General features: G+C 42.1%; 1 protein-coding gene across 1 annotated transcript in view; it reads right to left on the reverse strand.

The window, feature by feature from the left end:
- The window catches only part of LOC146991026 (uncharacterized), a 28,810-nt gene extending 20,099 nt beyond the window's left edge, over positions 1 to 8,711 (reverse strand). The window contains exons 1-2 of the mRNA XM_085793946.1: positions 8,453 to 8,711; positions 2,000 to 3,800 (exon numbers count right to left, since the gene is read on the reverse strand). Of these exons, the coding sequence (XP_085650072.1) occupies positions 2,000 to 3,800; positions 8,453 to 8,711 (2,060 nt within the window). The remainder of the gene's footprint in view (positions 1 to 1,999; positions 3,801 to 8,452) is intronic.
- Between the last annotated feature and the right edge of the window lie 15,468 nt (positions 8,712 to 24,179).

Here is a 24,179-nt window from a genome sequence, read left to right on the forward strand (position 1 = left end):
CAGTTTATAACAAATATTTATTTATGTATAATCATCAAATTAGTGTAGAATAAACACAAAGAAAGTATATTTAAAGGTGTTCAGAAATGGCCGTTGGTCCTGTTTGTCGCACCTCCTTCTACGAGTTGCCGCACGAGTTTACCCGAGTAAGGAAAACAAATTTGATTGGTCGTTATCGAGTGGGTGGGATATTCAATGTTTGGGACGAGACTGAGCTTGATGTGTGTGTGTGTCTCAGACGTTTGATTGACGATTATGGATCCAATAGCATTGGCTGATGAATCGTGGGCAACGTGACGTACATTTTGTGTGCCTGCATTAAAAAACTACCCCACTTTCACCCCGGATTTACTCGAAAATAGAATTTTGCACAAAGTTTGGCCTACATTATCTGATAAATGAGTGATTACACTAATGTTAACTCATTGAGTGCCAACCACGTAATTTCTCGTTTTTCGTTCCCATGCGTTGAGTGCCAAAAACGAGATTTTACGTTTTTTGCTTTTTTTAAAATTATGAAAATAGACACTTTAACACGCCTTTATGTGTAAATTTGGGGACTCTATGACAAGTAGAACTGAAATAGATGACGATCAAAAACTCATGACAGCTCATGATCTGGAAGTTTTTATCATAACTCAGCTTTTGCAAACGGAGTTCTGCATGTGGATGCAGCAGCTGCTCTGCTCTCACCTGCGCTGCTGCTCCAGCTGCTCCAGCTGCTCGGAGCAGAAACAGGAAGCTCTCAGCCGACAGTCCCGCCCGGTCTTCATCTGGAGCAACACCGTGTCCTCCCCAAGGTCCTCCCGCCGTAAAATCTGATGGTCTCTGGGTCAAAGCAGACCACCGGCACCACTGACCCGTACCACAGACGGACCGCGACCACCGGCGGGACCGGTGTTCCCGAGCCGCGGTGGCCGACTGACCCTCACGTTCCGCGGCGAGAGGCTGTGACACGGCACGGTGCGTCTGTGTTATTGTTGTTCACCCCCGATGGTGGTTTTGTGAATAAAACAACAATTGTTGTATATATTTATCTTACACGAGCCCTTTGATCCAGAGATGCGAGTGTCAGAAGAGCGACAGACACAAACAGAGCACCTTTCATAAAAGACGCTCTATCTCCTTTTCTAGAAAAAAAAGCAGGGATTTTGGTGAAACCCAGCCATGTTTAGCTTGACTTTTCTCAGGAACAGAGACACGTAGAAACAAACGGTTTGTGGCCATTTGAAGCATAAAGTTTCATCTTTCAAATGAGCCACAGTATGTGTTGGTGGCAATAATATAGAATACACTGTGGCTCTAAAAAAATCATCAAAAATGGTCTAAATTGCCGGTACACTTGACTAAAACTTTGGAAAGGAGCGCGGCACTCAATGAGTTAAGACCCACAGTGGGCACAAATTCAATTTTCTTTTCTGAACACCTTTAAATTCAAAGAATATTTTAATTGCTTTCTTTAAACTTTGAACACAGTTTCTCTCCTGTGAAAAACAAATTTGGCACAAAAGAGGCCCCTTGCTTGTATCCTTCAACAGAAATAATAACAAAACCCAGGCCTACATGTGTTGAAGTGCAGCTTGAATATCAAAACCATCAAGACCACCTGCGGGTAAGTTTATCGGCTCTCTGTCTGACCCCGGGACTGGACTCTGTGATGCCCCGCTACGGTCGCTGCTCCACAGGTGGAGCTTCACTGCTCCGAGAGCAAATTTCCAAACAGGCGTCATGTGGATAAACTAACTAACTAACTAATTACTTGCACGAAAAAATATTAAAACTTAATAAAGTGAAGAATAATAGCAGTACAGCGAGTACATCACTTTGCCTGGTTTGCCTGAACACGTCAACAAAGGTTATGGGTCAGCCACCACAAAACTGCGTTAATTGCGTTAATTTTTAAAAACGCATTCAATGTTGAAAATTAATCGCCAAAATTAACGTGTTCACTTTGACAGCACTAATAATAATGAATAAATCCATCAATCTCTACACTTACAGAGCTTTGTTGGATACTTTGACCACTGGCAGCAGCCTCAGAAGAGCCTCCTCTGAAGCAGAGTATTTCTTCAGGTCAAACACATCCAGATCTTCTTCTGATGACAGTAAGATGAAGACCAGAGCCGACCATTGAGCAGGAGACAGTTTATCTGTGGAGAGACGTCCTGATCTCAGGGACTGTTGGATCTTCTCCACTAGAGAATGATCATTCAGTTCATTCAGACAGTGGAACAGGTTGATGCTTCTCTCTGCAGAGGGAGTCTCTTCGATCTTCTTCTTGATGTACTGGACTGTTTCCTGATTGGACCCTGAGTCACTTCCTGTCTTTGTCATCAGACCTCGTAGGAGAGTCTGATTGGTCTGCACTGAAAGACCAAGGAGGAAGCGGAGGAACAAGTCCAGGTGTCCATTTGGACTCTGTAAGGCCTTGTCCACAGCACTCTGGTAGAAAGTTGGTGTTGGTTCAGGTTTGTTTGTAAAAAGTCTTGCCCACCGAAAGTTTTGTTTTTTTGACAGGAGATTGAGTCCAGAGTTGATGAAGGTCTGATGAACATGTAGAGCAGCCAGAAACTCCTGAACACTCAGATGGACGAAGCAGAACACCTTGTCCTGGTACAGGCCGCTCTCCTCTTTAAAGATCTGTGTGAACACTCCTGAGTACACTGAGGCTGCTCTGATATCGATGCCACACTCTGTCAGGTCTGATTCATAGAAGATCAGGTTTCCTTTCTGCAGCTGATCAAAAGCCAGTTTTCCCAGAGACTCAATCATCTTCCTGCTGTCTGAACTCCAGTGTTGATCTGTCTCAGCTCCTCCATCATACTTGACCTTCTTCAGTTTTAGATGAACCACCAGGAAGTGGATGTACATCTCAGTCAGGGTCTTGGGCAGCTCTCCTCCCTCTCTGGTCTCCAACAGCTTCTCCAGAACTGTAGCAGTGATCCAGCAGAAGACTGGGATGTGGCACATGATGTGGAGGCTTCGTGAGGTCTTGATGTGGGAGATGATCCTTCTGGCCTGCTCCTCATCTCTGAACCTCTTCCTGAAGTACTCCTCCTTCTGTGGGTCAGTGAACCCTCTGACCTCTGTCACCATGTCAACACACTGAGGAGGGATCTGATTGGCTGCTGCAGGTCGTGTGGTTATCCAGAGGCGAGCAGAGGGAAGCAGGTTCCCCCTGATGAGGTTTGTCAGCAGCACGTTGACTGAGGTGGACTCTGTCACATCAGTCAGGATCTCAGTGTTGTGGAAGTCCAGAGGAAGTCGACACTCGTCCAGACCGTCAAAGATGAAGACGACCTGGAACTGATCAAACCTGCAGATTCCTGCTTCTTTGGTTTCAGAGAAGAAGTGATGAACAAGTCCCACCAAGCTGAACCTTTTCTCTTTCAGCACATTCAGCTCTCTGAAGGTGAAGGGAAATGTGAAGTGTATGTCCTGGTTGTCTTTGTCTTCAGCCCAGTCCAGAGTGAACTTCTGTGTTAAGACTGTTTTCCCAATGCCAGCCACTCCCTTTGTCATCACTGTTCTGACTGGTCGGACTCTTCCAGGTGGAGCTTTAAAGATGTCTTCTTGTCTGATGGTTGTTTCTGGTCTGTCTGGTTTCCTGGACGCTGTTTCAATCTGTCTGACCTCATGTTCATCATTGACCCCTCCAGCCCCTCCCTCTGTGATGTAGAGCTCTGTGTAGATCTGGTTCAGAAGAGGTGGGTTTCCTGCTTTAGCGATCCCCTCAAACACACACTGGAACTTCTTCTTCAGGTTGGATTTGAGTTTACATTGGCAGCCAGTGAGAATCTCTGTATAAATAAAGCAACAATGGCATCAATGAGAAGTTATTATTGTAGTTATTGCATAGAAAACATGAATCATGGAAACAACTAAGGGGCCTCTTTTAAGCTATGGTCTGCGATTTGAAAGATTGATCATTGTTATTAACGTCATTTAGACGGTGGTTATGGCCCTATAGTATGACCTACACAATGTGAAGAGCAAAAGGAATTATAGCTGCTGCGCAGCGATGGGTCGGGTCCGGTCTATTTTTTGGCAAATTTAGGCAAATTCTGAGCAACACACAGGAAAACAAGAAGACAAGACAGTTGAGATTGTAATTTTCACTTTGCACCAGTTGAGGATTGAATCCCCAACCTCTGGTTGGTGAATTGTTTTTAGCAATAAGTGTTTTGCTTCTCAAGAGAAAATGTGATGTTTAAAAATGCCACTCTTAGATTGACTGCAGTTGTTCCCATGAGAGCAGAATTCAAAATGTTCTAGAAAATTCAGTTTTTGAGATAAAATTCTGATATTTGCCAGACTTAATCAACCACGACTCCAAAATATTGTAATTTTTTTTCAGGAAGATTGAAAATGTATTTAACAGGAATTTGATATTATATGTTTACAGTACTGTTTACAGTCATACGTTTTCATGCACTGTGGGCTCAATTTTTGATTAATCAAAAATCCGAGAAACAAGTTTTGTGGAGGACGGTCTGAAGATGTTCTCTAGCGAGTTTGGAGACAATTGAGCAAAAATTGTGGAGGAGATACATTTTAAAAGTTTTACAGTTATTGAAAAAAACAGAGTGATGGACTTCATAATTTGTAGTGAATTTAAAGGATAATTTCCGTTTTTTACAACCTGGACCTTATTTCTAGCATAAAATACGATCATTTTACTCACCCAGACAACTTTGGTGTCATTTGGAGTTGTTTTGACGAAATTAGCCCCAGTGGAGCGGCGCATATATCCGTATAATGCGAGAACACGGGACACGCAATGCAGCCTCTAAATAACACATTATCCGCCGCAAAACTCGTTCATTTCGCCAATATTTTGTTATGATACACTAGTGCGGGGGGGCGACCCCCATTCCGAAGGACCTCCATTCCGACAGTCTGCCAGTCCGAAAATTCCTTCCGAGGGGCCGCTGTTCCGAATGTGTTTTATTTTGAAAATTGACCGGATTCTCTCGTGGTTTGACTTCCTGGGGACAGCCCCCCCTCCTCCAAAGTTTCACCAAGGTGCGAGTCTGATGCAGCCGCGGCGCTCCTGCTGAAAAATAAATGTCCTTGCTCTGTGCTTTGGTTGGGTTATGCAATGTAGAAAGGAATTGAAAGTCTCTGCTAATATGCAGCTCCTCCGGGAGTCGAACCCTGATCCCCTGCTCCGGAGGCGAGGCTCTAACTACTGTACTACCAAAGCATTCGCTGCAGTGTGTGTACTCAGTGCCTTAAACCTTTAAATGGCTGACTTTTTTCAGGTTGGGAAAGGCACCCCTTTTACATAAATAATTAAGGGCCGGCATTACGACACATTAAAGTAAACGTTCAGAATGGCGGACCTTCGGAATGGCTCCCCTCCGAGCCCGTGGTGGCACGTTATCAACATCCTGCGCCTGTAGGTTGACTACTAACCTCTTTATCTGGATGATGTCATCTCTGACCGCTGCCCGATGCGGCTAACTTGCTACCGTTGATGCTATGATTCGTTTCTGCGTGTTTCTGACTTGTCAGAACAAAATGAGCAGCTGGATGAAGTTCAGCTTCCACAGGCTTCCTCTCCTCAACCTGGACTCACTAAAGAGATAAAAATGGACCTGAATGCCGAAGCAGAATGATTATTATCAGAATGAGCCAGGCAGCGCTCGGTGATGACATCATCCAGATCAGAGGTTAGTAGTCAACCTACAGGCGCCGGATGTTGATAACATGCCATCACGGGCTCGGAGGGGAATAGCACTGGGTCCATGGCACTGGTCCGACCTCCCATTGGTTCGAACTCCCATTAGTTTGACAATCGGAGTAATGAGAGTTCGAACTAATGGGAGGTCCTCATTAGTTCGAACTGGACTAGTTAGCATTAGTCCAACTCTCCATTCTTACCGTTCACTATGCATTTATATAATCATTCATATAGGCTCCACCTGTCAATAAGACACACGTGGAAGAAGAGGTGCAGTTTATTGTGTTTCACCAACGAGGAGCTGTCATTACGCACGACTTTTACGCACTGCTGCGCGCTCATTAGTGTCCATAATTAACTCATTGAGTTGACTTTTTATGTAGAGCCAAAGTGTATTCTATATTATTGCCACCAACACATACTGTGGCTCATTTGAAAGGTGAAACTTTATGCTTCAAATGGCCACAAACCGTTTGTTTCTACGTGCCTCCGTTCCTGAGAAAAGTCAAGCTAAACATGGCTGGGTTTCACCAAAATCCCTCCTTTTTTTCTAGAAAAGGAGATAGAGCGTCTTTTATGAAAGGTGCTCTGTTTGTGTCTGTCGCTCTTCTCACACTCGCATTTCTGGATCAAAGGGCTCGTTTAAGATAAATATATACAACAATTGTTGTTCTATTCACAAAACCACCAACGGGGGCGGGGGGGGCGCCACTAAACAACAATAACACAGACGCACCGTGCCGTGTCACAGCCTCTCGCCGCGGAACGTGAGGGTCTGTCGGCCATCGCGGCTCGGGAACACCGGTCCCGCCGGTGGTCGTGGTCCTTCTGTGGTACGGGTCGGTGACGCCGGTCTGCTTTGACCCAGAGACCATCAGATTTTACCGCGGGGGGACTTTGGGGAGGACACGGTGTTGCTCCAGATGAAGACCGGGCGGACTGTCGGCTGAGAGCTTCCTGTTTCTGCTCCGAGCTGCTGGAGCCTCGCGGGTGAGAGCAGAGCAGCTGCTGCATCCACATGCAGAACTCCGTTTGCAAAAGCCGAGTTACAGTATGATAAAAACTTCCAGATCATGAGCTGTCATGAGACTTTGATCGTCATCTATTTCAGTTCTGCTCGTCGTAGAGTCCCCAAATTTATTATGAAAATAGACACTTTAATACACATTATATATAATGTGTATTAACTCATTGAGTGCCGCGCTCCTTTCCAAAGTTTTAGTCAAGTGTACCGGCAAATTAGACCATATTTGACTTTTTATTTTAGAGCCATAGTGTATTCTATATTATTGCCACCAACACATACTGTAGCTCAATTGAAAGGTTTAACTTTATGCTTCAAATGACCACAAACCGTTTGTTTCTACGTGCCTCCGTTCCTGAGAAAAGTCAAGCTAAACATGGCTGGGTTTCACCAAAATCCCTCCTTTTTTTCTAGAAAAGGAGATAGAGCGTCTTTTATGAAAGCTGCGCTGTTTGTGCCTGTCGCTCTTCTGACACTCGCATTTCTGGATCAAAGGGCTCGTATAAGATAAATATACACAACAATTGTTGTTCTATTCACAAAACCACCATCAAGGGCGGGGGGGGGGGCGCCACTAAACAGCAATAACACAGACGCACCGTGCCGTGTCACAGCCTCTCGCCGCGGAACGTGAGGCTCTGTCGGCCACAGCGGCTCGCGAACACCGGTCCCGCCGGTGGTCGGGGTCCGTCTGTGGTACGGGTCGGTGGTGCCGGTCTGCTTTGGTCCAGAGACCATCAGATTTTACCGCGGGAGGACTTTGGGGAGGACACGGTGTTGCTCCAGATGAAGACCGGGCGGGACAGTCGGCTGAGAGCTTCCTGGTTCAGCTCCCAGCTGCTGCAGCCTCGCAGGTGAGAGCGGAGCAGCAGCGGAGCAGCAGCGGAGCAGCTGCGCTGCATCTGCATGCAGAACTCCGTTTGCAGAAGCTGAGTTATGATAAAAACTTCCAGATCATGAGCTGTCATGTGACTTTGATCGTCATCTATTTCAGTTCTCCTCGTCGTAGAGTCCCCAAATTTACATATAATGTGTATTAAAGTGTCTATTTTCATAATTTAAAAAAAAAGCAAAAAACGAAAAATTTCGTTTTTGGCACTCAACGCATGGGAACGAAAAACGAGAAATTACGTGGTTGGCACTCAATGAGTTAAAGTGTCTATTTTCATAATTTAAAAAAAAAGCAAAAAACGTAAAATCTCGTTTTTGGCACTCAACGCATGGGAACGAAAAACGAGAAATTACGTGGTTGGCACTCAATGAGTTAAGTACAGTAACGAAGTATTTGTACTTCGTTACTTGCCACCCCTACTTGCCACCTCTGTCAATCACTTGTTTTTGTGTGTGTTGTCAGACAGTTTCAGTGTCAGTGTGCTCCTGTAGGAGAAAACGCCACGCAGTGTTTCAATATCGTGGCATGAGATCTCATCACACCCCTACAGATTGTAGATCATGGGAGTCTATGGAGACTGACTCACTGTTGGAGACGCACTCTAGTGGTCAGGAGAGGAACTGCAGCTTTGGCACCTCACTATAGGCCTCATATTTCAGCCACAGAGGTCAAAGTTTGGTTGGAGCTCAGTGAGGCTGTAAGGCTGCCCCCACCCACATGTGATATTTAAGACTCCCTACAGAGATTCCAGCTGTCAAGGCCAAATAAGCTCTTTGGATGAGGAACCTTTCCTCGTCCACCAGGCCACTCCTCAATATCCTTATAACTTCACATTTTTGGTCAAACTTACGTTGTGTGAAATTTCTCAGTAGATCATACTGATTAATCTTCTCCAGGACTGTCTTGGTGACTTTCACAGTGTTTATACCGTAGGTCTGGACCAGTAGTTCCACTGTGTGTTTCCTGTTTGCTTTCTCCAGTTGACTTTTTCGGATTGATGGGAGGTCTTTCAGGACTCCTCTCTGGCACAGGTACCACTTGAATGTATAGAAATCAACATCTCCCAAATCCTCCAAAGTGTTCAAAAGGATCCATGGGAGTGTCTCCATCTTTTTGCTGCAAGTGGAATGACAAACAGTTTGAAACTTGGTTCAACATACAGTGTATGACTGAATTCTGACTTAGACAACTCATTTTTGTTTCATTTAAAATTTCTGTTTTATCGTGCATCAATTTTTACAGTGTACAGGGCATGGGTAAGAAGAAGAGATGAACCGCTCCCAACAGGCAAACAGATGGTCAGATAGATTACAAATCTGTCTGAAACTCTGGTCACCTCTCATAGTGCTATCACACAGCTGAGGCAGAGCCACAAGCCGATTCCCCTGAACTCTGTGTTTTCATAAAAGATAGAAAACATGGAGATGTCATGTTACACTATAAAGTTCTGTAGCTAGTTATCTATAATTATATCTAGCTGCTGCTTACCGTTCTCCTTGTAAAATCATAATTTTCCTTGTCTTTATACACCTGAATCTCTTTTTTGAACAGCAAAAATGATCAAGGCAGTGTGGTTCTCCCTGGTGTCCATTCTCTCAAACAGCCGTCAGGTTCCAGGTTCTGGGTCAGACTGTATGACGACCTCAAAGCTGAAACCGGTTCATTTGTTTTCCGAATGAACATCAGATCAGCAGAACTCTTGGTACTTTAACCACAGACAGAGTTACTGACCTTCACTCTGCACTGTTTACATGTCCTGGGCCCTGTTTCAGAAAGCAAGATTAGTGGAAACTCTGAGCATGTTGAGCCTGAAATGACGGACACTCAGAGTTTTCCGTTTCAGAGAGCTGGATCAGCGCAATGCATAATGGGGAGCATATGTCAGTCCGACCACCCAAAAGTCCGACCGCCCATTTCTCCAACTACCCATTAATCCAATTTTTCTAGACCCATTGGCCTGACTGCCCACTGCTCCGACCAAAATAATCCCTATATTCCGACCAGGGCTAAATCCGACCATCCAGAATTCCGATTTTGGACCAGACCGGCTCTGGGTCAGTTTGGAAATGCTCAAGGCGAAGGAGACTCACGGCTTTCTTTTTTGCTTCCTGTTTGTGTCATTTTGTGGAGCAGTTAGGCTAAATATCTGCTGCTCTGCTCATGCCGCTCTCACGCTCTCTCCCTCTGCACCGAGCAAAACTTCATCTCCCTGCCTGACACTTCTTTCTGTAATTTTGATGCACGTTTGTTATTACCAGTTTCCATCGTATTTGTATCACAATCAATTCTAAGCAAATGTTTATTATAGCAGCAAAAGGAAATGTGCAATCGTAAACCATATGCATTAGGTTCTCATGTCAGCTGCCAATCTGCAGGGGACGGCGCGTGTCATAAGTTGAAAGACAAAAATGTACATAAGCAGGAAAGCTGGTGGACAAAAGAAAAGAAAGAGGCAGAGCCGGTCGCAGCGCATCCTGTGGAGGAAAATACATCCGCCGCGGGCGATCAGCACCGCGGAGAGCTCCCCAAACCCAGACCCCTATGCTACACTGCCCGTTAACTACATCCTACTGGAAAAACTGACAAGTCAAACTGTAGTTTGTGTTAGAGGACTAATTCATCTGACATGCAGTAACCTGACCATCTCTCTCTCTCACTCTCTCTCTCTCTCTCTCTCTCTCAGTGACACGTTGTCATTCATTTCAGCACTGAGACAGCGGACAGCGCGCTTAGTCATATTTCAGCACTACTAAGACAAAATATCAACAGTTCACTCTTCACCGATAAATCCATGGCACTGTCCATATAGTTATGAGGCAGAAAGAGAACTCAACACTGTCTTCTCCCGAAGTAGAAAAATATTTTTTTATTCAAAAGAAAGTTTAGAGCGCTCTTCATCATATTTGACTCCGCAGCAACAATATAATAATAATAATACTAATAATAATAATAATCATAATCATAATCATAATAAGTGTTCCCCCAGAACCCTCTTGGCCTACAGTGGTTCAGTTTAGGTGTGTGTTTTAGATAGATGCGTAAAACACAAATTTTGACCACTTCATGCAGTTTAGTTAATGTTTTTGTTAATTTTCGTTTCTTTTGGATTATTGTGCGTATTATTAAGTCGTTTTGGTCCATGTTTGTAAGTCTTTTTTTCTCCTGGATTATATTTTCTAAGGTTGCAACAAGCAGGGTCGGAGTGTGTGATTGAAAACCACCACTGCTCCCTGGCAGGTTTGATCCATCTCAGTCTGAGGTTGATGCCCGCTGAGCGTGGAGCAGGAAGCAGAGACATCGTGTCCTTTAGTGAATGAAGTTGTGGACGTGGAAGTCAAACTTGTATAAAGGTGTTGAAGAGCGGATCATTACAGTAGAGTCTGTTGGAGGATTTATTACCATCATTATCTATCTAAGATAGAGCTGTTTCACCACATATCCTGGATAGGTTGTAATTCCATTATCATCGGAGCAGATTTTATGTTTATTTTTTGTCATTAGATTTTTCATAGACGGCAGCTTTTTAAAAGTTTTTACAACGGCCGCATATCGCTCTGTTATAAGACAAGACCGTGCAGGTTTTCATGTGGGACAGTGCAAGTAGAAATTGTTGAAGATACAGTAAACCTCTGTCCAGTCCTGGCTGCTTCTCCTCCACCACCACTGACATCTGTAATCTGTAACCAGCTGCAGGACTAATATGAACTTTGATCACATCATATCACAATAAAAGAGTCAGTATCAACAAACTGATAAGACAGATGAACCAGGGAGAAGTTCCTGTTCCACTGACGTCAACTAAACTCTGTTACAGAGACAGTTTGGAGGTTCACAGGTTTGTAGCAGGTCTCTTACTGTGACTCTGATGGTCCAGGTCCAGGACTGATGGATCCTGGAGACTCTGCTCCGTCCTCGTCTTTATCCACACAAACACTCATCTTCAGGACTTCAGTCAGTCTGAGAGGGAAAACAGTAACACTGACTGTGAGATAACACACACACACACACACACACACACACACACACACACACACTCCCTCCACAGTCCACAGGGACAAACTGACTCACACACTCTCACACTTCAGTAACAACTAATAATAATAATAATAATAATTATGTTGTGTTAACACTCACCTGCCTCAGACGTAAGTTTCCGTCACTGAAATGGCGTCTGAAGTAAGGTGTACCTGCTGCAGCCTGGAGAATGGGGTAGAGTTCAAGGACAAAGGTTAAATTCCACCATGTTTGGATTTCACTGGTTTAATAGTTGTTTAACTCCACCTACATCTGCTTTCTCTGGTTTAACTGTAGGATTGTAGATATCATGACAACGGTTTTAAACTGTGACAAAAATAATGTGTAACTTGTGTGTCACTTCCTGTTAATCTTGTATGTCACACGGCAGTTGGGACTGGGTTTATTGATTATTTTATTGTGTGTTGTTGGTTTTATCATATATTATTTTATATTTTTAGAGTTTTTGTATGGTTTTATTCACCATGTGTGTTTTTAGTTTTTACTGCATGTTTTATAAATGTCCCACTGCCTGTGAACACCGTAGAATGATGAATGCACTGCACCTGTGGAGGTTCTGCCCTTGTCCCCAATGGGAACCAAACGACGGCGGAGCATCGGGGCCTAAATCGGAAAGAAAAACAAACAAAAGCATAGGGGAAGAGTCTCAAGGGGAGCAAGTCCAGAGAAAACAGAGAGACCGGGAAACAAGGCACAGAGAGGAAGATGATGGCGAAAGACACAAGTCCAGTACGGACGTCCAGCAGTGATATTGTGTTCTCCAGGTGGCTTCCAGGACGCTGGAACAGCCGAGGCACCGGAGAAACCTGACGCTGCAGCAAGTCTCCTCCTCTGGACCCCATGTGAGGCAATTGTCCCGGTCTGACAGTCTTTTAGACTTTTTTCTTTTTAAGAAACAGAGACTTCTTCTGGACATTTACGCAGCTAGCTTTTTAACACTCATTTAGGGAGTTTTTATCTTTGCATTGTTGACTTTTGTACTAAAGAACCTTGTAAAAAATTATTGTATGCATCTGTCGCTTTTGCCCTTTGTTCAACATCACCGGCAGCGTGCTCTCCCCGATATCTCTCAGAACCTGCACCTATTCAATAATCACCTTCCTTCACTATTGTTTACACTCTCCGCTCCTTACATGTAGCCTACTCTACTTTTTACTACACTATTTGTATTTGATAGTTATACTTAGAATTAAGTTCTCACATTATAACTTGTTGAACTGTCTGTTCAGTGATAATGACAGTGGAGATCATTTTGTCTTCAACTGTTCACATTAACAGAAATTTTGACCAGGGTGCCCAAACCTTTGCATGCTGAAGGAAAAATGTTTCTTGACACAAACACACACTTGGCAGTTAGAAACAGAGTACATGTGACTGAGTTTATAAAAACCTCCACCAACATCCTGACTGTAACTGGAGAAAAGTGAAAAACTAGACACAAGTAATGACACTGGAATACAGAACTATAGAACTGTGAAGCAGTTGACGTGTAGTCAATCAATCAATCAATTTATTATTTAAAGTGCAAAATCACCATGGTACATGGTCTCAATACACTTTCTGATAAAAACAAGTAGCTACAATAATAACAACAGATAAAAAACATTTGAAGAAACACCACAGGAAAAGGATAAAACAGTTAAAAGTTTGTTTCCAATAATGACAGTCAATAAAACAATAGTAAAACACCAGAGGAAGATGCTAAAATAAGTTAGTTTAATCAAAGTATTGGGTAAAAAGGTAAGTTTTAAGACGGGATTTAAAAATTGCGATGGATGTGGTGTTTCTGATATCTTGTGGGAGGCCGTTCCATAAAAAAGGAGCGCGGTAGGAGAAGGCCCTGCCACCAGCTGATTTTTTATTGATAGATGGAATGACCAGGAGGTTTGCAGGGGCGGACTGGCCATCTGGACGTTCTGGAGAATACCAGAACGGCCGGTGCGGCGGGACGGCCGTGCCGGCCGCTGCGCAGCCGTCACAGTTTTTTTTTTTTTCCTCTTGCTTATCATCTACTGTTGGTCCATGTCCAGACCAATAGGTGGCAACAACGCGCCTGCAGGCCCATAGATGCGCAAGCTCACTCCTAACTCGGCCGTTGGCAGTAAATGAGTATAATGAGTAGCTCAACTGGTACAGCGCCTAACCTTGGGTTCAAAACTCTTGCTCCTGTGTGGGATCAAATCCCTCCATAACCCTCGGAGTTTGGATAATGCATTGTCTTTCCCCATCATAATGATCACTCTGTCAAAGTTAACGAGTTAACGTGAAATGCTTTTTAACGCTTTTACCGCTTCGACTAGCAATTGTTTTTGTTTGTTTTTTTCCCCAATCGCCTGTTCATTCAGCCTGGGGAGGGAGATGAGAGGGGGCGGGGGGGGGGGGGGGGGGGGTGGCGCAGTCTTAGTTATAATGTTACAGAAAACCTGCATGTTTTTTCTCCTCATGTTCCTAAAGAACCTGTTCTTCTTATCACCAAACGAGGCTGCTCTCCCTCTGTCAGCTGATTTTTAAATACCATGGAAAGCATAAGATATATATAGTGTGGCCTCTCTCTGTCAAAAATGCCAGGGCCTATTTTCTGTCCCAGTCCGCCACTGGAGGTTTGAACCAAGGGAACGAAGAGGACGTGATGGAGTGTAGGTGGTTTAAAATCCATTTTAGCTGACTTATAAGGCTCTTAATGATAAAGCTCCAACCTATCTGAAAGAACTAATCATTCCTTACTGTCCTACCAGAGCACTCCGCTCCCAGAATGCAGGTCTGTTAGTGACTCCCAGTATCTCTAAAAACAGACTGGGAGGTAGAGCCTTCAGTTAACATCGGGCAAGCCTTCCCCAGGTGGAAGGAGCTCATGAAGGAGAGAGAATTCCTTAATTGCCTTAATTAGCCTAAAGTTGATGTTTTTCATTAGGTTTTGTTAGACAGTGTTCCTCATTACCATAAGCAGTGTAACAGTAGAGCTTGTTGCTACCGCTAATGCTATGGTCCATTTCTGCGTGTTTCTGACTTGTCAGAACAAAATGAGCAGCTGGATGAAGTTCAGCTTCCACAGGCTTCCTCTCCTCAACCTGGACTCACTAAAGCTCCGGCTAGTTGAGATAAAAATGGACCCGAATGCCGAAGCAGAATGATTATTATCAGAATGAGCCGCGCTGTGTGGCGCTCAGAGATGACATCATCCAGGTCAGAGGTCAGTAGGTCAACCTACAGACCCCGGATGTTGATAACAGCTAACCCCGGACTCAGAGGGGAATAGCACTAGCCTATCACAACTAAATATTGGTGAAATGAAGGAGTTTCTCAGATAATGTGTTATTTAGACCCTGTAGACTCCATTATACGGATATACGCGCCTCTCGCCACCAACAGTTATCTGAATGAGTAAATGATTGTAGGGGAGACTGGGGACAGTTGCAACAAGCCTTATTTCTCCAATCAGAAACATGCTAGAGTGATGACACTCACACTGCACATCCACAGTTAGACCCTCCACCCACCACTAATAGAGAAGACATATTCAGCATCTGCTCCATGCTTGTACTGAGACAAAGTTGTTTTAAGGGGATGAAAGTAGCTTTTTTCATGAGCTGTATGTTTGTCAAACTGTCCTGACCTTTTGTATGAATTAATCCAAACATACCTAGTTTGAATCACTGTTTTGTTGACTATCAAATGACCTGGTTAGCATGTGTCAGTGTCATTGTGTATCTAGTACATGATGTTTTGTCATGGCTGACAGGGTGGGGACGGTTGCAACAACTGCCATTTGAATATGGAAGCACTATGCAAATGCAAGTGTATTAAAATGAAACATTTTTAGCTTAAAATAGGCACAAATTTTTTTTCCTCATGATGAACAGAACAGCCAATTATATTAAACCACGAGAGACTAAGATTTCAAAATAATTCTCCAGATAACTTCCTATAATGAAACATGCAATTTGTAGTTGTATCTTATTCTATGAGACAGACGTAGCCACATATATTTTCCTTTGAAAATTAGAGAAAAGTACATTTATTTGATGTCATACAGTGAATAAATCATCCAAAAGTAGAGTACATGTTTATAAAAGTTTCTTCTTCCATTCTTCTTGTCTCACACTGAGCTATTGAGTTTTATTACCACTGTTAACCTCTGCACATTGACTCCAGGCCTATGTTCTACGCAAAACAAAACTCCAACTGTTTTCTGATAAATATTACTAAATAACTAAATAATACTATAGTATTATTGTAAGACAATGAATATTTTAGGAATACTTTGCTTATTGAGACAAAAATCAAAAGTTAATTAGTGAAATTGAATGTATGTTTAATATGTTGCAACCGCCCCTTATCCGTGTTGCAACCGTCCCCACATTTGGGGTCAGTTGCAACGTCTGGATTCTTCCATTCAAATGAATATTGTGATTGATGTGTCTTATGTAACCATCTTTAAATGGTATGACTAATTAGCTGACAAATGTGTGTTTAATCTATAAAAGTTTGGTGAGCCGAGTCCAAATATTCTCTGAGTAACTGAGAAAAATGTAAAAAGTGTTGCAACTGTCCCCAGTCTCCCGTATTTTATGCTAGAAATAAGGTCCAAAAAACAGCAATTCCCCTTTAAGAGGTAGCACTCTGCCTCTTGGTGTAGGCCTACATGTTAAGTATATTTGGGAATAAACTGCGCATGTGCAAACAGCCACATACACACCGTCCTGGCACAAGAGACAGAACAGCTCTGTGCCTCTGCTCTGATCTACAACGAGACGGCGAGTGGCTTCTACGGCCGCTGCCTGGCCAGAGGTAAACTCTGTTGAGTCGCGTTTATTAGACTATGAAAATCACCAAATGCCGACACATTTAAACCTGTGGTAAAGTTAGGCTATATGTAAAAAAAAAATCCTCCTTCAACTAAGTTTTTTTATGAAACCTGCTTCCTCGATGTAATCAGACTCCTGCCGCCTCCTCTTTTTCCTCAACAAATATTTCCTATGTAACAGACTAATGGACCTGGAATCAGATTTACACGTGCAGAGACGGACAGGTTAAAAATCAACAATCATGTCAGCGTTACCTCACTCAGGTGTGTTTAGGTGAACTACAAAGAATAATGGAATAGTTTGACAGTGAAGTAAAGTGTTTGTAGTTGCAGTGCCCCTCCCTACTCATCAGCTCTGGTTGTTTCCTCCTTTTCTCTCAGTGTCTCTCTGTGGACTGAAGTTCACTGTGACTCTTCTTCCCTCCACAGTCCACAGGGACAACCTGACTCACACACTCTTACACTTCAATAACAACTAGCATAATAATAATAATGTTGTGTTAACACTCACCTGCCTCAGACTTCACTTTCTCTCCTTCTGCTCCGTGCACTTTAAAATGGAGTCTGAACTCACTGAACTTTCACTCTCACTTCCTCCTCCTCCTTCTCTACAGTTACAGTAAGTCACATGACTCTGTGAGTGTGTGTTGTTCACTTACAAGTTGTTCAAACTAGTTATTTAATTGCCTGTTGTTTAAAATGACAACTAATGTGTTTTAATGAGAAACTCTCTCTCGTTATCTCCAGCTTAATATAAATAATGTTGATGATCATTGTGAGAGAAGAGAAGTGACTTCATACATGTAGAATGGCGCCATCTGCTGGACAACTTCTGGTATTACACCTGTATGGATTCATTAATGAATAAATAGCGAACTAGGATACAGCAGTGGTAGCCTGTACTGCGAAGGAGGTTCAACATGGTCAGGCTTTGTGTTCATCTTCCAGCTCAACAAAACCTCAAGTCCCGGCCCGGGTTAACACAGTACCACGAAGCTGGTTATCAACTTGGTTTGTTAAGTCCGGCTCTCAGCTTTATGATCTGTGCACGTTCACATCAAAGGGGGCGTTTGGCGTCATATGATTCAAATTCCGCACGAAATGGATCCACAACGGGCTGATTTCAGCCAAGAGGAGTGCAATTGTCTTAATGGAGAGAGGATGAGCGATATAAAAAAAAGCACGATCACAGCCTGAAGCAACAGTGTTGCTGCAAATACGACGAGAGGAGGCCGCTTTTAATTTTTCTCACAGCTCTTGCGCTACTTTTAAATATGAAACTTTATCCATTTAAACTAAATAAACTAGAGCAACATCAACTGTCATATTAAATTGTGTATATATTCCACTGATCACAATTATAATGCGAGTGTGTGTTTTATTGGAAGCGAGGCTGAATAGTCTACAGTGGGGGTTTTTTAGGTGCTGCACTACAAGCAAATCTCATAAACAAAGACCTTTTTAAATGTGAAAACAGCGGAGACTTATTCAAGATTTGCGTTTGGGCAACACTGATATATAACAGGCAAAACATTGGAATGAATTTATTCATGGCCACATTAAATGAAATTATTAACTTTACTGATTATCCATCTGATTATCTGTCCTGCTGCGAGCGAACAACTTCTATCAGTGGTGACCATATACTGTATAAAGGTGGTGACTGACTGTATATAAAATAAAATATATGCTATAGCCTAATATATAATGAGCTCCTGACGCTCAGCTCAACGGGTGAGGAGAACATCTGTAAGCAGAGACAGCTCTCAGCGGAGACGCTCAGAGAGAAAGTAAACAGCAGATCAGCTGATCTCTCCCTCCGTACAAACGCTCCGTTCTGATCCAGCTCCACTGGACTTTCACAGTAAAGGTGACGCAGCTGTAAATAAATTAAAATAGTGAAACAGCGGCGCTTTTATAGTCGGTTTTCTGATTGAACTCTGAACATAACCTGGTCGGGATCAGGTTATGAGCTAAGCATAAGTTACCGTGGTGATCTAGCTGGGTTAAAAGAGAGCCACCTTCACAGTACAGGAGAACCTGGCTTTAGACTCTACATACCTCACTAACCCACTAAACTGGCTTCGCAGTACACTTATTTCCTGTTTAAGCACAAAGAAGTAAAATAAACTGAGAGTAAAATAAAACTGTCTATTTACACAAATACCTCTGTTTGGTGTTTTATTTACCATATCTGTTTTTAGATTAATATTAATTCAGTTATGGTTTGTTCGAGGTTCGTTTTAATCCAGTGATTCTGTCACTTTAATTCCATTCTCACGGAGAATGGAAGCCACCTCAGTCTCTGCTGTACGGCCACAGCATCTGCTTTCTGCTGGAGTTTGGCCACAAATCCAATTTCCTGAGCTTGGGCCTCTGTGTTTATCATTGTCTCTTGTTACGTCATTGTCAATCCAAGTGCTATTTTATAGCACACGCTCAAAGAAGTCAGAAATAAAAACATGGGTGTATAAATATAAAATAATTGTATTTGACTGAGTGAGTGTATGAGCATGTAAAGAGATAATGGTCCAATGACAAATATACTGGAAAAGAAACTATTAGGAACTTTGATTTAACAGGTTTAAGATTTCAGTCTTAACTCAAAAGTATTGAGGGATGAAAATAATTTAACTACATGAAGATGAGAATTCCAAAGTATGGAGCCTCTGTAAGCAAAAGAAGTGGATTATTACTTTATCATCCGTGTCTTTAGGGATTAGAGATTGATAAAGAGAATAATATTCTGGCTGTTAAGTGGGACTTACATCCAAAAACCTCCAGACTTCATGACTTGGTGATGACCCTGGTTGTGACTGATGCAGTAGTAGTTCACTTTAACCACTAGGTGGAGACATATGATAAGGCTTGTTGAGGCACACTAATCTACACTTGCACGTTTACATGCACAGCTTTGAGCATCTCGTGGGACTTCTGTCCTTGTCCCAGTTTACATGCAACAGGTTCAGACTTTTAAGATGGTGCAAGATGCAAAGCTGCAAAGACATTTTCAGTTTTCAGCATTTCTTCTTTGCTGCATGGTTCTTCAAATGAAGAAGGATCACCAAAGCCCAATAGGTAACATGACCCACATTGAATGTGTTCATTTTTTTGCATTTTATTTTTTAATATAATCTTGTTTCAGAGCAGTATTAAAGTGATAGTTCACCCAAAATTCAAATTTCACTCATTTTCGAATGGGGCTCACTTTTCTTCGTCCAAAAAGACACCAAAAAACATCCAGATACCTCCACACAGCTCGTCTGTAATGTCCCGACATGAGAAACTGACACCCAGTTCATGGCTCTCAACTATCCCTTTAAGCTAAACAAGAACTCCCATGCAAGGATTATTCTTTTTGTGTGTTAAAATATTGTCAAGTATAGCCTATTGGATCTTTTACATTTCAGTGTGTATTGTGTTGAGTTAAACTTTCACTCTTTAGCTCTCAAGAAGTTGCCTGTGAGGCTTATTGATCTAGATGTTGTGGAATGACTGAGAGTAATATCATATGGGTAAAGGATTCATATTCCTGGTGAAACATGATTTAATGCTGTGTGCCGAAGCCCCGAAATGCCAAATTGTCCCGAAAAAAATTAAATAAGTCTATATTTCAAGCTTGTTTTGTAGCAGAAGCCCTGCCCTGCTCCTTGTGAGTCTCAACCAATCAGGTTTCTTTGCCCTCCTGTCTCCTCACCTGTCGCTTGTTACTTTGATTAGTTCTGTTGTATTTAGTCTTGTGTGTCTTTCAGTTCCTTGTCGGATTATTATTGTTTGTGTCATGGTGTTCCTGCCTGTTGGTGATTGAACAAGTAAGTAATGTGCCTGTGTGCTCCTGCATCTGGGTCCACCTTTAAGACTTTAAGACTTTATTTTACAGGATAGCCCCTTGAGATGTACCATCTCATTTTCGAGGGGGTCCATATTATCAACGGAAATACAAACATACATCGTACATTGTAACATACAAAGAAAGTAAGCAGAACAAACAAACAGACAAAAAAACAAAAACAACAAACAAACAAACAAAAAAAGAACAAACACATGATACAATATAGAGACACAGACGCCCATTCACACACACACACACACACACTCACACACTACAATGCTCTATCGATCCTGACTCCCCCCATACAACACACCAGTAAAAATAAAAATAAATAAATGAGATAAAATAAATACAGTAGTTGATTTGATTAGTTCCACTTCATGTCAAAGGGACCTTACATCACAGACAGGAGTGTTTGAAAGTAGGTAAGCAATGATGATTTAAAAAGATGAAAAGAGATTATTCCAGTCAGCTGAACGCACGTCGACCAGATTCTTTATTGATTCTAGGGGTAAAAAAGAAAAGTTGACCAGTATGCCTAAGGTTGTATTGTGAACTGAAGGGAATCAAATATTGTTTCAGATATGGAGGGAAATTGAAGTAGTTGCACTTGAAAATAAATAATAACCAGTGCATATGCCTTCTGGACTTGGGGGCCAGTTCAAGGACTGGTACATATGACAGTGATGGGTCATATAAGGACACCTGAAAATAAATCTACATAAACAATTATACAAGACAGAAAGAGGGCGAAGATTTGTTTCTGAGGTGTTCTGATAGATAACATCACCATAGTCACCTGCTCTCCTCCCCCCTGACAAGGTGTTGGTATGTCTTTAGTTCAGACAGACAGTGGGGGTTTCACTGCTGGCTTTCTTGACCACATGGTCTTCAGGCTCAAGGTCGGGCCCTCGACTATATTGAGTTTGACATTGTGTTGAAGTTCACTCCATCATCTCATCAATATGCAGACAATGTCCAGAGCTCCGCCCGGCAGGCTGTTTGATTAGTGCTGGATATCAGACCCACTACGGTGATGTGGTGCATGTGGATTTGATTGAGGTTGTGGAGCTGTGGGAGGGAGTGCAGTCATGAGAGTACAGGAGTAAGTTTCAGAGTTATTATCCGTGGCTTCTCTGAGTTACAGGGGGTCTCGGCGTAGCAGTGCATGTCCATATGACGGTTGTCAATGGATACCAACTGTCTTCGTAACAAAAAGACACACCAAAAAACATCCAGATACCTCCATGCTGCTCGTATGTAATGTCCCTCTTGTATTGAAGCCCCGAAATGTGAAATTGTCCCAAAAAAAATTAAATAAGTCTATATTTCAAGCTTGTTTGTAGCGGAAGCTTCTCGAAGCTCCTCTTCCCGGTTCGTCAAATTTGGACGAACTGGGAAGAGGAGCTTCGAGAAGCTTCCGCTACAAACAAGCCAGGACCATTACATAACACATGGTGGATGAAACCACATCAGCTGAGTTGCATTATGCATTATCAACTCATTTACAAATCAAAACCTTCCTCCCTGTGATGTGAGTCATGTTCAAGGTCACCCCAGATGCATCTGCATGTCATCTTCCCAAAGAATTCATTTTATTCCTAGCCCTGTGATAGGCTACACTTAAAAGAAAAACAGTAATTACTTATAATACCAATTACATTTATTTCAACTGAGGTTTTCTGTCAGTGTGGAGCTACAAGACTTCTCTGAAGCTGCAGTGTGTTCAACCTGTAGAAATCGATACATACAGAAATGGATGGATGGATTATGGAAGAAATAAACAATAATATGTGAATTTGTGGATAGACAGGCCTGGCTTAAGATAAGCTGCTAGCCTCATATAATATTGTTGTTTAAGTTGTTTATTATCAGCAGGATAAACCCCTTGAGTTGTCGCAACTCGTTTTCGAGGGGGTCCTGCGCACCTCACGTCAACATAAAACACAACAACACAACACATCACAGTACAATGAAAGGATACAGAACAATACAATAAAAACAAAACAAAACAAAACAAGACAAAGACAAAATCTGGACAGACATACAATAATCAGTCGGACAAGTTGCAACCGAGTTTGGACGGGTATTTAGCGAAATGTGGTGACAGATTCAATGAAAGCATGAACAAGTAGTTTCAAGATGTGAAGACAGGGCATGATTAAAGCAATTAAGAGATGGAGAAGATCTGATACACATGGGTAGGTGATTCCAGTCATTTGGTGCTCTGAACATAAATGCTTTTCTACCGGTTGTTTTTCTGGTATGTGGAACGGAAAAGTAGGGGTGAACAGAGTGTCTGGTTTGATAAGTAGAGGTGAGTTGCACAAAATACTGTTTAAGATAAGGGGGGTAATTAAAGTGAATACATTTGAAAATAAATTGGAACCAGTGTAACTGTCGTCGTGCATGCGGAGAAGGAAACTGAAGAGATTGGTACATTAGGCAGTGATGTGTAAGATAGGGACATTCAAGTATGAATCTGCAGGTTCTGTTATAAACTTTGATCAGAGGAGCTAACACAGATTTGGAAGCAGAGATATACACAACATCACAATAGTCCAAAATTGGAAAAATAAGTTGCATAGCAAGTTTCTTTCTAACACTATATGTAAAACAGTTTCTAGACCTATACAACATATTAATACGACAGTTCACCTTCCGTACCGTATAGTCAATGTGCGTTTTAAATGACAAAGTAGGATCTAACCAGACACCAAGGTATTTCATTTTATCAACTTTCTGCAGAGTTGTACCATCTTTACAAGATATATTACATGAATCTGAGATGGATTTCAATTTGGAATTTGTGCCAAAAATCATTACGACAGATTTGTTTTTATTAAGAAGTAATTTATTTTGTAAGAGCCAGTCTTCAAGAATACTGAAGTCAGACTGAATGGTGGTTTGAACTTCAAATAGGTCAGATTTTGAAGTATAAATGACGGTGTCGTCTGCATACAATTGCACAGAGGAATAAGTAAATATAGACGGTAAATCATTAACAAATATAGAGAAAAGAAGGGGTCCCAAGGTTGACCCTTGAGGCACTCCTCTTTCCTGCACCAACAAGTCAGAACATTTTCCATCAACAACAACACACTGTTTCCTATTATGTAGAAAAGAGCTAAACCATAAAATTACATTTTTAGATAGACCAATGTTATAAAGCTTATCTAATAATAAATACCGATCAACGAAATCAAAAGCTTTGGTTAAATCAACAAAAATTGCACCAGTAATTTCACCATTCCCTGCAGCAGTAAAAATATCATTTGTTATTTTCAACAAGGCAGTAGTTGTTGAATGGTTGGATCTGAATCCAGACTGAGAGGGAGATAAAATATTATTAATCTTGAGGTATTCTGACAGTTGAGAATAGACCAGTTTTTCCAGGATTTTTGCAATTGAACAGATGATAGATATAGGTCTATAATTGTTGCAATCAAGGACATCATTTGCTTTATGAAGTGGAGTGATTCGTGCTGATTTCCAGATGTAAGGTAATTCATTAGTAGAGAGAGAGAGATTAAACAAGTCAGCGAGAGGATACATAAGAACATTGGCGGCTAATTTGATATATCTGTTTTCCAGGCCGTCAAGTCCAGCGCTACTATTTCCATTGGATTCCCTAATGACACTCAGCACTTCAGTTGGTGTGATTTTTCTAAATGAGAAAGATGAGGGTGAGGATGAGCTGATAGGAGGTGAAGTGTAGCCATGACAGTCATAGGTATAAGATGCAGGAAGAAGAGTAGAGCAAACAGAGGAAAAATGATGATTTAGTGCTTGGGCAACAGATAAAGAATCGTGTAAAATAGTATCGTTAACTCTTATTTGATTAATAGTATGCTTTTCTTTAGCATTTGTAATTGATTTAATCTTTCGCCAAAACTGTTTTGGGTT

This window comes from Trachurus japonicus, chromosome 2 (genome assembly GCF_045865225.1).
Source record: "Trachurus japonicus isolate A0001 chromosome 2, Traja_1.0".
Taxonomy (NCBI): domain Eukaryota; kingdom Metazoa; phylum Chordata; class Actinopteri; order Carangiformes; family Carangidae; genus Trachurus; species Trachurus japonicus.